Here is a 15,298-nt window from a genome sequence, read left to right as displayed (position 1 = left end):
TCATCTTGTACCTGCAAGATTTTCTTACACTGATGAGTAATTGTGAGTGATCATTAAATCTTTTTCCAGTGATATTATCATACACTAATATTGCACAATTGATAATTGACCTTTTCCCCACTGATATTATTCTGTTCTGATATCCACATACTGATTGTCAAGTGTTGCATGTGTTGAACAAACATATTATTGTATTTCATCATATAATTCGTTGCAACTCATATATGTTACCTAATATAACATTGCCTTTGAGAAAAGTCTACTGTTGCTATAAATGTTTATCTTCATTGTTAATTATCTAGTTGCTAAATAATCTCCATTTTGATCCAGTCACATGTCTCAGAATTGTAACTTGTTTCCCACTGTCCACTTTCAGTACACTACAGTTCAACCCTGTAATAACATAAACAATGTTGGATATATCTATATCCTTCACTTTGTCCAGGACACCCCACTTCACTATTCCATTTATCACTCCTATCATAGAGTATTTTTCACATATCTTGGGTGTTTCTTTATCCTTCTTTCTTTTAGCAAAAGTAGAATCAAAAGTTGTTTCATAAATTTTCCAGCATCACCGCTGCAGCCATCCCTTTCTGTTCACTACATTGTTTCTTCTCTCTCCCAGTTTTATTGGTATTAATTTTGTCTATGCTTTAGCAGGCTGTGTGCATATGTCCCTGCCACTGAGACTTGAGCCCACGACACATGTATTGCTACCACTTCCAGTGGTTTTAGTGTGGAGACTGGGAGAAAAAAAGCTAGTTTTGATGCCACTTTCTTTCTCTAGTCACTGAAGCTGCAGAATTCTCTTTCTTTCACCTTTCCCTCTTATAACCATTCTTCTCTAAAGAATCAGGTTTACAACCATTTGCTGAGTCTTCATTATTTTTATCTTATTTTTTCTTCTTTTCACCTGAAGTGGCTTTGAATGGGGTATGTTTTGCTCATACCATGTCAGTTACTAGAAAAAGAAGCCAAACATTGGAAGTTGATTGGCATTACACAAAGTTACCACAATGAGTAGTTGAGTCACCAGTCTGCTCAGATTGTTCAACAAGGCTTTTCACAAACTAGCAAGTCCAAGCAGGAAGGCTATCATCAGCCTAGCTAATCCCAGCTTTCTAAAGCTGTAACTAAGATATAGTCTGACTTTCATCATACCTCCTCCTATGGAAGAGAACAGTGCTTAGTTTAGAAACTAGCTCCAAGGAATACTGCTGCCTCAGTAGCTCACATCACCAGAAACCAGCATGTAGCTGTTGCTCCACATGCCTCCAACAATAATCGTGATGTCACTGTGGCTGCCCATCACTTCTGTGATCAATGCCATTGTTGATGATCCAAGGTCACACTTTTCCAACATCTGCTGGAGTTTATGGTTATAATGAAAAAGCCTGTACACATTCACTACCCATTAACTTACTGCTTTCATCCTTAGCTATCTTACATGTCATGCACTCACATGCATCTAATGGCAGACAGATAGCTGCCAGCTCACTTCTCCCAGGATATGAGTCTTCTGTCTCTCCTGGGATATATGTATATTTTCAAGCCTTAATATTTATAGGGTTTCCCTTTGTTCATGCTTTACTTGTTTAACCTATATTTGTGTAAGTAAAGGCAGTGAGATGTGTAAAAGACAGGCTGAGTTGTATGGGAAAGTTTGATACCAGCCAATACTTACACCAGCAGATATATACCTGTCCAGTCTATTTGTGATAGGGTCACACTGTACCTCGAAGTTTTTGTTTCTATTGACACTCCATTCATACATAAAAATATTCAAGGCACTTGAAATACCTGTACATTTGATGCAGTTTTGTATTGAAATTCAGTTCTTTGGATATCACTTCTTAGTAATGTTGAAAATATGTAAGAAAGGTACTAAAGTGCTTACTATTGTTAGCTTAAGGGTTTCTCCAGTTTCATTACTTGTTTTATTATTTTTTCATATTCTACTTGATTGCCGTTTCATTACTTTCATTACTTTTTGTTGCCGCAGGTGATGCTTTTAGAGGGTCGAGGATCTGCAGAGGTTCACAACTTACTTGCTCAGGCTAACCAGAATGTTGAGCAATATAATGGAGCACAAGGGCAGAAGGAACATCTAAGGGTATGGGTCAGGTTTTCTTACAATCCATGTTGTTTTACAATTTTCTAATGTTCTTGCGTACGTAAGTATATTTTCATTATTTTTGTGTAATATATGGCATGGGAGGTAAGCTGTTAGAAGCAGTGAGTTTTTATCAAAAGTGTAAGGCATGTGTATGAGCAGGAAGAGGAGAGCAATTGGTTTCTAGTGAAGGTCGGTCTGCAGCAAGGGTGTGGGATGTCACCACAGTTGTTTAATTTGTTTATGGATGGGGCAGTTAGAAAGTTAAATGCAAGAGTTTTGGAGAAAGGGGCAAGTATGCAATCTGTTGGGGATGAGAGGGCCTGGGAAGTGAGTCAGTGGTCATTTGCTGATGATACAGCACTGGTGGCTGATATGAGTGAGAAACTGCAGAAGTTGGTAACTGAGTTTGGAAGTGTGTGGAAGGAGAAAGTTGAGAATAAATGTGAATAAAAGCAAGGTTATTAGATTCAACAGGGTAAAGGACATGTTAGTTGGGATGTAAGTCTGAATAGAGAAAATTGGAGGAAGTGAAGTGCTTTAGATATCTGGGAGTGGACTTGGCAGCGAATGGAATGATGGAAGTGGAAGTGAGTCATAGGGTAGGGGAGAGGGCGAAAGGGTCTGGGAGTGATGAAGTATGTTTGGAAAGGAAGAATGTTATCTCGTAGAGCAAAAGTGGGTATGGTTGAAGAAATAGTAGTTAGTCGTTCCAACAATATTATATGGTTGTGTGGCATGGGCTATAGATAGAGTTGTACAGAGAAGGGTGGATGAAGTGGAGGGTAAAAGGTGTGCAAGGAATAGAATGAATTGGAACGATGTGGTATACCAGAGTCAATGTGCTGTTAGTGGACTGAACCAGGGCATGTGACGCATCTGGGATAAACCATGGAAAGGTCTGTGGGGCCTGGATGTGGATAGGGAGCTGTGGTTTCGGTGCATTACACATGACAGCTAGAGACTGAGTGTGAATAAATGTGCAGTACTCAGTTTGGATGGGAAAAATTAGTCTTCAGATTTTTTGTTTCCCTGTAAAAGATAAAATAAATGCATGCAAAACTAAAGGATATGTAAAAAAAAAAAAAATGAGCTAGCACAACTAACATGGCCATGCTGTAATGCTAAAGCTAACATGTAGAGCCAGTGACAAGTAGTGGTGGAGGAAGATTGAGGATGGTGAACCTCAGATGCAGTTTCATTTATGATTCCTGGTTGCATGAAAACCAGTTCAGGGCCAGAACACCTGTTGCAGTGTCTAAAACTGGTGGAACTTATGTCGGTAGTAACACATTGTTTCCGGTGTCAAAGAGATCTACTTGGGGTGGTGTGCCTCTCCTTCCCTATTGACATTATTGTTCATATATCTGATCTTGATAAGGCATCTGCCTACATTTGACGTGCTGCTTAGAGATAATATGCTTGGAAAGAAAGGTCTTTTGACTTAACCAGGGAAAAGGAGGTGCAGTAAATAAAGAAACATGTACAAGAGTGTTATTCAATGAAATTATTGGAGGTGAAACTGTGTTGCTCTCGTGTGAAGGGTTAGAGATGGGTTTCAAATCCAGCATGGTTGGAGAGAGGCTTTGATGGTCTGGATTATGAGAACTTTAACAGTGCCTCTGTCTGTTTATGAGATATTGGCCTCTGTCTGTGTAAGAGATATTGACCATTCCTTATTCTGTAAGTAGGATTCATCTTTCTAGAGGATCTTAGCCCCTTAGCATGGATTTATGCAGTCGAAGAATGTTAAAAGTTTGCAAAGTTAGAACAATCAATAATGGAAGGAAAAAATCATGAGAATTGGATACTCTGGACTTTGATTCAAGTCTTGACTTGAGCACATGAGTGTGAGAAAAAAAAGAGTTGAGTGCTTACCAATAATTTATTTTTTAGACTCCTTTGTTATCTTTTGTGAGAACCAGTTGCAGTATTGCTATCTATCTATATCTCTGATGTCTGTTCCCACCTGGAACTCCCTCATGGGGGTGGCTACAGTAATAGTCTCCACAACTAGTGAACTCCAGTGCCACTTCTTAGCCATTAGTACCCCACTCTTAACAGGCCACTGGCAGAGAGCAGCTCTAGCTCAGTGTTTACAGAAGCTCCTACCTAATTTTTATTTTTTAATTATACTTTGTCACTGTCTCCTGCGTTAGCGAGGTAGCACAAGGAGACAGACAGACGAAAGAATGGCCCAACCCACCCACATACACATGTATATACATACACGTCCATACGCACATATACATACCTATACATTTCAACGTATACATATAAATACATACACAGACATATACATATATACACATGTACATATTCATACTTGCTGCCTTTATGCATTCCTGTCGCCACCTCGGCACACATGACATAACATCCTTCCTCCCCCCGCGTGCACGCGTGCAAAGTAGCACTAGGAAAAGACAAAAGGCCACATTCGTTCACACTCAGTCTCTAGCTGTCATGTGTAATGCACTGAAACCACATCTCCCTTTCCACATCCAGGCCCCACAAAACTTTCCATGGTTTACCCCAGACACTTCACATGCCCTGGTTCAATCCACTGATAGCACGTCAACCCCGGTATACCACATTGTTCCAATTCACTCTATTCCTTGCATACCTTTCACCCTCCTGTACGTTCAGGCCCTGATCTCTCAAAATCATCTTCACTCCATCCTTTCACCTCCAATTTGGTCTCCCACTTCTCCTTGTTCCCTCCACCTCTGATACATATATCCTCTTTGTCAATCTTTCCTCACTCATTCTCTCCATGTGACCAAATCATATCAATACACCCTCTTCTGCTCTCTCAATCACACTCTTTTTTTTACCACAAATCTCTATCACTCTTTCATTACTTACTTGATCAAACCACCTCACACCACATATTGTCCTCAAACATCTCATTTCTAACACATCCACCTTCCTCTGCACAACCCTATCTATAGCCCATGCCTCACAACCTCATAACATTGTTGGAAATACTATTCCTTCAAACATACCCATTTTTGCTATCCGAGATAATGTTCTCACTTTCCACACATTCTTCAATGCTCCCAGAACCTTCGCCCCCTCCCCAACCCTGTGACTCATTTCTGCTTCCATGTATCCAGCCACTGCTTAATCCACTCCTAGATACCTAAAACACTTCACTTCCTCCATTCAAACTCACCTCCCAATTTACTTGTCCCTCAACCCTACTGAACCGAATTATCTTGCTCTTATTCACATTTACTCTCAGCTTTTTTCTTTCACACACTTTATCAAACTCAGTCATCAACTTCTGCAGCTTCTCACCTGAATCAGCCACCAGGGCTGTATCATTAGCGAACAACAACTGACTTCTTTCCCAAGCCCTCTCATCCACAACAGACTGCTTACTTGCCCCTCTCTCTGAAACTCTTGCATTTACCTCCCTAACAACCCCATCCACAAACAAATTAAACAACCATGGAGACATCAAGCATCCTTGCCGCAAACCGACATTCACTGGGAACCAGTTTTTTTCCTCTCTTCCTACTCATACACATGCCTTACATCCTTGATAAAAACTTTTCACTGCTTCTAGCAACTTACCTCCCACACCATATACCCTTAATACCTTACACAGAGCATCTCTGTCAACTCTATCATATGCCTTCTCCAGATCCATAAATGCTACATATAAATCCATCTGTTTTTCTAAGTATTTTTCTCATACATTCTTCAAAGCAAACATCTGATCCACACATCCTCTACCATTTCTGAAACCAAACTGCTCTTCCCCAATCTGGTGCTCTGTACATGCCTTGACCCTCTCAATCAATACCCTCCCATATAATTTCCCAGGAATACTGAACAAACTTATACCTCTGTAATTTGAACACTCCTACTTAATTTTTTTTTTTTTCTTTTCATACTATTCGCCATTTCCCGCGAGTGAGGTAGCGTTAAGAACAGAGGACTGGGCCTTTGAGGGAATATCCTCACCTGGCCCCCTTCTCTGTTCCTTCTTTTGGAAAATTAAAAAAAAAATGAGAGGGGAGGATTTCCAGCCCCCCGCTCCCTACTTAATGTTCCCACTAATTGCTTCTACCTAATACCTTTTGACTGCAGGTAGAAATTGTGCCACTTATTTGAAGAAGAAGGATGCCACTTATGCATTATTGTATTGTTAAGGTACTGTGGTTTTTATTTTGAAGAATGATAATCCATATTTTCAGAAAACTGACAGCATCTGTTGTAGTTCATATCTCTCAGTTAGTAGCATTAATATTAGAAATTAAGAAGTCCAGTTCTTGCATACTAGTTACACATATATTGTTCGTCACATGCAAATGCATATTATTTTGCAAAGGAATTCTTAACCCAAGTACAGGTATACCACCGAATTTCTGGCAACTGATGGTTTGGCACTTCCTTTAGTCCATACAAAATTACACGAGGGAACTTGAAATTACCGTGGCCACCAGACCAGTTTACTGGGTAGCCACAGATGGCATTGTGTTTAGGGCACGCTTATTTACAGTCTTTACACTGCACTTGGTGGTGGTGGTACCGCAATTGTGTGAAATTTTTAGATTATTTTGCTTAAATTTAACCCTAGCTACGGCTTCTAAGACATATGAGTGTCAGTCATGGTGTTACACGTAAACACCAGTCCACATTGATCAAAGATAAAGTAGAACTGTTGAAAAAATGGACCATGGTGTTTCAGTGCATAAGCTGTATGCCATCTACAGTATTGGTTCACATCTACAGTATTGGTTCATCAACTGTTTATGATATAAAGAAGTAAAGGGAGAAAATATAGAAATTCTATGCAGATTGCAATTCCAAGAAGCAAGTGACTATTAGAAAAATTATGAAAGATGGTAAGAGTAGTGAGCACGATCGAGTGATGGAATGGTTTTGACAGGGTTGGAATGATAGAGTGGACTTGTCAGGTAGCATGATAATGGACCAGGCTAAGTTGTTCCATGAAGAGCTTAAATGACAACATGAGCATGACTATAGTGAAGGATGACTTCAAAGATTCAAGAAGCGTCATAGAATTTGCATGAATGAAGTGTGTGGAGAAAAGAGGTCTGCAAACCACAAAGGAGCTGCTGAGTATGTGGATGAATTTGTGAAACTCGTAGCTGATGAGCACCTCAGTTCTGAGCAGGTGTATAATGCAGATGAAACTGCATTATTCTGGTGACGCAGACCTGGGAAAACACTAACAACAGAGGATGAAGAAGACCCCCACAGGATTCAAACTAATGTACTATTGTACAATTACCTGTATTTCATTTATTTATTTAATTTACATTTAATATTTTTTTATTTAAATTTCTGGCAGTCCATGGTATACTTTAGACACATGGAAGATGTATAAGTAGTGGGTTGGAGGTGTGTTGATGAATTATTATTACGTGACCACGGTTGGTCCGGCTAAATGGTTAATCCGGCGAGGCTTTGGAACCAAGAGTGCTGGAAGATCGGTGGTGTACCTGTAATTTCATTCTTTTAATTAGAGAATTAAAAGGTTGTTAAGTAAATATCCATGGCATATTTCATTCTTGTTGTAGGCTAATATCCTCCTGATGAGAGTCTGTGCCTAGGGTATTACATTAGTAGTGTTTGTACCACATATCTGCTTACTGTAAAATGGAAAGGGCAGACAGAGTCCATTTTCATTATAATGCTATGTATTGCTGTAGCTTCTATGTACTCTTCTTTAATTCTCTTTAAGATGCATCATTAACCTCCTCATTTGTCTTTGCCTGTAAACCAGGCAACTGTTACACTGATTTTAGGTTTCTTCAACTTGAAATTTGTTATTCTGGTGTGACATATGAATAAGTGACAGTTTGTTGTTCTCACTCACATGGTATCATTAACTTACATGCCTTTACAGGTCAGATAGAAATCTTGCTATTTTCAAAACTGCATTTCGACAGGTGCAGAATTATAAACAGTGATTTAATAAAAAGTGAAAGTAGTTTTCTTATGTACTCATATCAGGTGTTCTACCTTGTGTTGCTTGTGTGCCACAACCTTAAGAGTGGGCAGGTGAAGAGTGTTAAACCAGCCCTCAAACAGTTACAGCAGTCCATACAAAACATCACACAACTCTCAGAACAAGGTAGGTTTGTGTCTAAAAGGTAAATGGTTGTAAAAGACTATCAGGCTGTGGGAATCCTTACAGAAAATCACTTAACTTTTAGAACAAGGCAAGTCACTTTATGAAAGATATTCTCATTTAAACATGATTGAGAAACATAAAGAAATTTTAACAGTGTAGTGTGTAGAATTTCCTTCAAGGTCTGTCTGTTCTTGGACTGATTTATGCTATGTTGTGGAAGTGGTGTTATGCCACATGTCAAAAGCATTTCCATGGTTGGAGATGTAATTTTACTCATGCAGTGTTAATTACTATTGACAAAAATTCAGATAAGGTCAGGATGTTGTTTTTAGTAAATTGGTGAAGTACAAGTTACTAATGATAGTCATGCATATTTTTGCACCTTATCCCTTATTATAAAGTATGTGATTATCTATTTGTGTAGTATAGGCAGGGAGCTCTGCACTTGCAGGACCCTATATTTTTTTACTTAATTTGCTATCATCTTTTGAATTGGATCCACAATTCTGTTGCTACAGAAGTATTTCTGTACATCTTTCCTAACAAGTTTCTTGCTGTGACTTGCTCTTTCTTTGCATCTCTCAAGGAATTATTCCCTGTTGACATTGTCAGTTTGATTAAGAAAATTGCGAGATGTAATCAAGCCTTCCCTTAGTGTCCTCTGCTGGACTTTCTATAATAGATTTTATGCTTCTTTATGTGTCGAGACCAAACTTGAGGTGCATATTATAATTTAGACATAAGTTTGTTGAGTATTCCTGGGAAATTACATGGGAGGGTATTGGTTGAGAGGGTAAAGGCATGTACAGAGCATCAGATTGGGGAAGAGCAGTGTGGTTTCAGAAGTGGTATAGGATGTGTGGATCAGGCATTTGCTTTGAAGAATGTACATGAGAAGTACTTAAAAAACAGATGGATTTGTATGTGGCATTTATGGATCAGGAAAAGGCATATGATAGGGTTGATAGAGGTGCTTTGTGGAAGGTTTTAAGAGTATATAGTGTGAGAGGTAAGTTGCTAGAAGCATTGAAAAGTTTTCACCAAGGATGTAAGGCATGTGTATGAATAGGAAGAGAGGAAAGTGATTGGTTCCCAGTCATTGTCAGTTTGTGGCAGGGGTGCATGATGTCTCCATGGTTGTTTAATTATCTTATGGATGGGGTGGTTAGGGAGGTGAATGCAAGAGTTTTGGAGAGAGGGGCAAGTATGCAGTCTGTTCTGGATGAGAGGGCTTGGGAACTGTCAGTTGTTGTTCCCTGAGGATACAGCGCTGGTGGCTGATTCGGGTGAGAAACTGCAGGAGTTTGGTGACTCAGTTTGGTAAAGAGTGTGAAAGAAAGTTGAGAGTAAATGTGAATAAGAGCAAGGTTATTAGGTTCAGTAGGATTGAGGGACAAGTTAATTGGGAGGTAAGTTTGAATGAAGAAAAACTGGAGGAAGTGTAGTGTTTTAGATATCTGGGAGTGGATTTAGCAGTGGATGGAACCATGAAAGTGGAAGGGAGTCTCAGGGTGGGGAGGGAGCAAAGGTTCTGGGAACATTGAAGAGTGTGTGGAAGGTATCTCTGAGAGCAAAAATGGATATGTTTGAAGGAATAGTGGTTCCAACAATGTTATATGGTTGTGAGGCATGGACAGTAAGTAGGGTTGTGCAGAGGACAGTGGATGTATTGGAAATAAAATGTTTTAGGACAGTATGCGTTGTGAGGTGGTTTGATCGAGTAAGCAATAACAGGGTAAGAGAGGTGTGTGGTAATGAAAAGGGTGTGGTGTAGAGAGCAGGAGAGGGTGTGTTGAAATGTTGTATTGAAATGGTTTGGTCACATGGAGAGAATGAATGAGGAAAGATTGACAAACAGGATATATGTGTCAAAGGTGGAGGGAAGAAGAAGCAGGAGACCAAATTGGCAGTGGAAGGATGAAGTGACAAGAATTTTGAGTGATCGGGGCCTGAACATACAGGAGGGTGAAAGGCGTGCAAGGAATAGAGTGAATTGGAACGATGTGGTATACTGGGTTGACATGCTGCCAATAGATTGAACCAGGGCATATGAAGCATCTGGGGTAAACCATGGAAAGGTCTGTGGGGCCTGGATTTTGAAAGGGAGCTGTGGTTTCGGTGCATTACACATGATAGCTAGAGACTGAGAATGTGGCCTTTTTTGTCTGTTCCTTTTGCTACCTCACTGGGGGGATGCTATTTTGTATGTGGTGGGGTGGCGACAGGAATGGATGAAGGCAGCAGGTATAGTTATGTACATATGTATATATGTACATTGAAATGTATATTTATGTATATGTGCGTGTGTGGGCATCTATGTATATACATGAGTATGTGGGTGGGTTGAGCCATTCCTCATGTTTCCTTGCATTACCTTGCTAACGTGGGAGACGGCGGTTAAGTGTAATAAATATATAATAAATAATTACTTATATGCAAATCTTTTTCTTTCCTTCTTGTTCATCATTTTCCACAGAGAAGCCTCATTTGCTCACATCCAGTCTCTACCTATTATGTATTATGCACTAAAATCAGAGCCTCTTATTCACAGTCAAACACTGCAAACTTCTCCATGGTTTCCCCTAACCACTTCATGTGCCCTGCTTCAGTCTGTTGCCATCACATCGCGCCCTTTCTACCATATTGCTCAAGTTTGTTTTATCGTATGCACGACTTACACTGTCCTGCATGCTGAGGCCCTAGTAACTCGAAGCATCTTTCACTCCATCCTTCCATCTGGTCTAGGTCTCCCCTTTCACCTTGTTCTCTCCATTTCTGGCATGTCTATTTTCTTAGCCAGTCTCTCCACACTCATCCTCTCCATGTGCCCAAACCATTTCAACAGATCCTCTTTAGCTCTCACTACCATACCCAGTGTACTGCCACACTTCTTTCTTACTCTGTCATCCTTTACTCAATGAACCCTGCTCACAAAACATGTTGTCCTCAAGCATTTCATATCCAATACATCCACCCTCTTTTATTTTTGCATTCAAGGCCCTTGACTTGCACCCCTATGGCGCCTTAGGGACTGCTATGCTGTCAGTGCCATCAAACATAACCATCTTTGCCCTCACAGAGTAGCTGCCCTTTAACTGATAGTCTTGCCCTGATGAAATAACGGAACAGTTTTGGATATTCACTTTCCTTGTCTTCTGTTTTTTTAGGATTTCTCTGCTACTTCTTAGTTTACTGTACTCATTCTTTTCTATCTTATACCTTTCATATGCAACTTACTGCTTTTCCTCTTGTATATTCTCCATGGTACATACCTACACTCTTAAGGGCTGTTGACATTTTTTATCTATCAAGTTTCTCCCTTTTTGACCTCTTTCTTCTACTCCATGCCATTGGTACCTATGTACCAAACATCTCATCACAGATTTCACATTGAATTGTCATTCTGGCTGGGGTTTACCATTCCCCAGTGTACCTTCCCATAGATTTTTCTTTCTGAAGTTACGACAGCTATATCTCCAATTTGAGCTTTGTTTTCTCAGTAATGTTTTTTAAAGTCCTCATCAACTGTTTAGTCAAATACAAGTACTACAAGCTCACTTTTTCCCAGTGATATATCATATCTGATATTTTTCTGTCTCTTTTGTAATATATAAAGATAAGATATTGCATTTGTGGTGTATCAGGCCTACCTACATTTTTTTTTGTACATTTTCTGAGATTTTGATTCTGTTCCTAACTAGTTTTCAGCCAGGCTTCATCTCATCAGTAGCATTGTTGGTTATGCTATTGTCATCTTCTCTTCACGGTAAATGATTTGTATTCCATACAATCCTGGTGCTAGGTTCTGCATTAGCTGATCTGTAGCTTTACTTTTGTTAGCTTTTTGTTAGTTCAGTATCTGTATTGACAATCTCATTATATTGACTGAACATTTTGTTGCCTATCTTCTCTGATTTTTGTACTGAATACTGATCAGTTACCACAATGAATATTTCCTTTAGATCATTTTCATATTCTACACCCACTTTAAAAAAGTCCACTGTCAAATTTTGTTCTTTGTTTTGTTCACATATGAGAATTATACATTTGGATTTTGTTCTATACATTTATTATTCTCTCCATTTGGATTTTGTTCTATACATTTATTATTTTCTCCATGTCTTTTTTGTTCTCATTAATGGAATTGTTATTTCTGTGACCTCATTTCTTCTCTTTTCATGTTCTTGTCTTTCTTTGTTTATTGCCATTCTTATTTTCCTTTTCTACTTATCTATTGATCCCCATCACTTCAGATTTTTTATTATACTTTATTTTAATATTTAGATGGTACGAGTCCTTTTACTCCTTAGTTTTATTTCTCATGAAAAATGTTATGTTGTCATGATTATTGGTTTTGAACCTGTATTTGCCAATATTTCATTAATCTTAATACAGCTAAGAAGGACATGGAAGGATGGAGTGATGGAGGCCTTTGGGTATCGGGGCCTGAATATTCAGAAAGGCAAGAAGTGTGCATTAGATAGAATGAATTGGATCAATATGCTATATTATGGTTAACATGCTGTCATAGGGCTGAACTAGGATGTATGAAGCAGTCAAGGTAAACCATGGAGTAAGTCTGTGGGGTTTGGCTGTGGATGGTGGTCCCCAGTTTTGGTGCAGTATACATGACAGTTAAAGAGTGTATGTGTCTGTTCTTAATGTTAACTCATTAAGGGGAGGAAAAGGCAGTTAGGTGAAAAAATATTATTATTATTATTATTATTATTATCAAGGGTAAAGGGGAAGAGTGGTTTGGAGATGTCTGGGGAGTGAAGTCAGGGGTTAGTGAGAGGACAAGAGCAAGGGAAGGAGTAGCAATACTCCTGAAACAGGAGTTGTGGGAGTATGTGATAGAATGTAAGAAAGTAAATTCTCGATTAATATGGGTAAAATTGAAAGTTGATGGAGAGAGGTGGGTGATTATTGGTGCATATGCACCTGGGCATGAGAAGAAAGATCATGAGAGGCAAGTGTTTTGGGAGCAGCTGAATGAGTGTGTTAGCGGTTTTGATGCACGAGACCGGGTTATAGTGATGGGTGATTTGAATGCAAAGGTGAGTAATGTGGCAGTTGAGGGAATAATTGGTATGCATGGGGTGTTCAGTGTTGTAAATGGAAATGGTGAAGAGCTTGTAGATTTATGTGCTGAAAAAGGACTGATGATTGGGAATACCTGGTTTAAAAAGCGAGATATACATAAGTATACTTATGTAAGTAGGAGAGATGGCCAGAGAGCGTTATTGGATTACGTGTTAATTGACAGGCGTGCGAAAGAGAGACTTTTGGATGTTAATGTGCTGAGAGGTGCAACTGGAGGGATGTCTGATCATTATCTTGTGGAGGCTAAGGTGAAGATCAGTATGGGTTTTCAGAAAAGAGGAGTGAATGTTGGGGTGAAGAAGGTGGTGAGAGTAAGTGAGCTTGGGAAGGAGACCTGTGTGGGGAAGTACCAGGAGAGACTGTGTACAGAATGGAAAAAGGTGAGAACAATGGAAGTAAGGGGAGTGGGGGAGGAATGGGATGTATTTAGGGAATCAGTGATGGATTGCGCAAAAGATGCTTGTGGCATGAGAAGAGTGGGAGGTGGGCTGTTTAGAAAGGGTAGTGAGTGGTGGGATGAAGAAGTAAGAGTATTAGTGAAAGAGAAGAGAGAGGCATTTGGACGATTTTTGCAGGGAAAAAATGCAATTGAGTGGGAGAAGTATAAAAGAAAGAGACAGGAGGTCAAGAGAAAGGTGCAAGAGGTGAAAAAAAGGGCAAATGAGAGTTGGGGTGAGAGACTATCAGTAAATTTTAGGGAGAATAAAAAGATGTTCTGGAAGGAGGTAAATAGGGTGCGTAAGACAAGGGAGCAAATGGGAACTTCAGTGAAGGGCGTAAATGGGGAGGTGATAACAAGTAGTGGTGATGTGAAAAGGAGATGGAATGAGTATTTTGAAGGTTTGTTGAATGTGTCTGATGACAGAGTGGCAGATATAGGGTGTTTTGGTCGAGGTGGTGTGCAAAGTGAGAAGGTTAGGGAAAATGATTTGGTAAACAGAGAAGAGGTAGTAAAAGCTTTGCGGAAGATGAAAGCCGGCAAGGCAGCAGGTTTGGATGGTATTGCAGTGGAATTTATTAAAAAAGGGGGTGACTGTATTGTTGACTGGTTGGTAAGGTTATTTAATGTATGTATGACTCATGGTGAGGTGCCTGAGGATTGGCGGAATGCGTGCATACTGCCATTGTACAAAGGCAAAGGGGATAAGAGTGAGTGCTCAAATTACAGAGGTATAAGTTTGTTGAGTATTCCTGGTAAATTATATGGGAGGGTATTGATTGAGAGGGTGAAGGCATGTACAGAGCATCAGATTGGGGAAGAGCAGTGCGGTTTCAGAAGTGGTAGAGGATGTGTGGATCAGGTGTTTGCTTTGAAGAATGTATGTGAGAAATACTTAGAAAAGCAAATGGATTTGTATGTAGCATTTATGGATCTAGAGAAGGCATATGATAGAGTTGATAGAGATGCTCTGTGGAAGGTATTAAGAATATATGGTGTGGGAGGCAAGTTGTTAGAAGCAGTGAAAAGTTTTTATCGAGGATGTAAGGCATGTGTACGTGTAGGAAGAGAGGAAAGTGATTGGTTCTCAGTGAATGTAGGTTTGCGGCAGGGGTGTGTGATGTCTCCATGGTTGTTTAATTTGTTTATGGATGGGGTTGTTAGGGAGGTAAATGCAAGAGTCCTGGAAAGAGGGGCAAGTATGAAGTCTGTTGGGGATGAGAGAGCTTGGGAAGTGAGTCAGTTGTTGTTCGCTGATGATACAGCGCTGGTGGCTGATTCATGTGAGAAACTGCAGAAGCTGGTGACTGAGTTTGGTAAAGTGTGTGGAAGAAGAAAGTTAAGAGTAAATGTGAATAAGAGCAAGGTTATTAGGTACAGTAGGGTTGAGGGTCAAGTCAATTGGGAGGTGAGTTTGAATGGAGAAAAACTGGAGGAAGTGAAGTGTTTTAGATATCTGGGAGTGGATCTGTCAGCGGATGGAACCATGGAAGCGGAAGTGGATCATAGGGTGGGGGAGGGGGCGAAA

At 39.8% G+C, this 15,298-nt stretch overlaps 1 protein-coding gene across 1 annotated transcript in view; it reads left to right on the top strand.

The window, feature by feature from the left end:
- The window catches only part of Mau2 (Mau2 sister chromatid cohesion factor), a 116,548-nt gene that overhangs the window by 19,144 nt on the left and 82,106 nt on the right, over positions 1-15,298 (top strand). The window contains exons 4-5 of the mRNA XM_071657254.1: positions 2,006-2,116; positions 8,108-8,228. Coding sequence (XP_071513355.1) covers positions 2,006-2,116; positions 8,108-8,228 — 232 coding nt within the window. The remainder of the gene's footprint in view (positions 1-2,005; positions 2,117-8,107; positions 8,229-15,298) is intronic.

This window comes from Panulirus ornatus, chromosome 64, assembly GCF_036320965.1.
Source record: "Panulirus ornatus isolate Po-2019 chromosome 64, ASM3632096v1, whole genome shotgun sequence".
In the NCBI taxonomy this organism is placed as follows: Eukaryota; Metazoa; Arthropoda; class Malacostraca; order Decapoda; family Palinuridae; genus Panulirus; species Panulirus ornatus.
The sequence above is the reverse complement of the archived record's forward strand: the minus strand, read 5'-3'. Positions and strand labels throughout refer to the sequence as shown.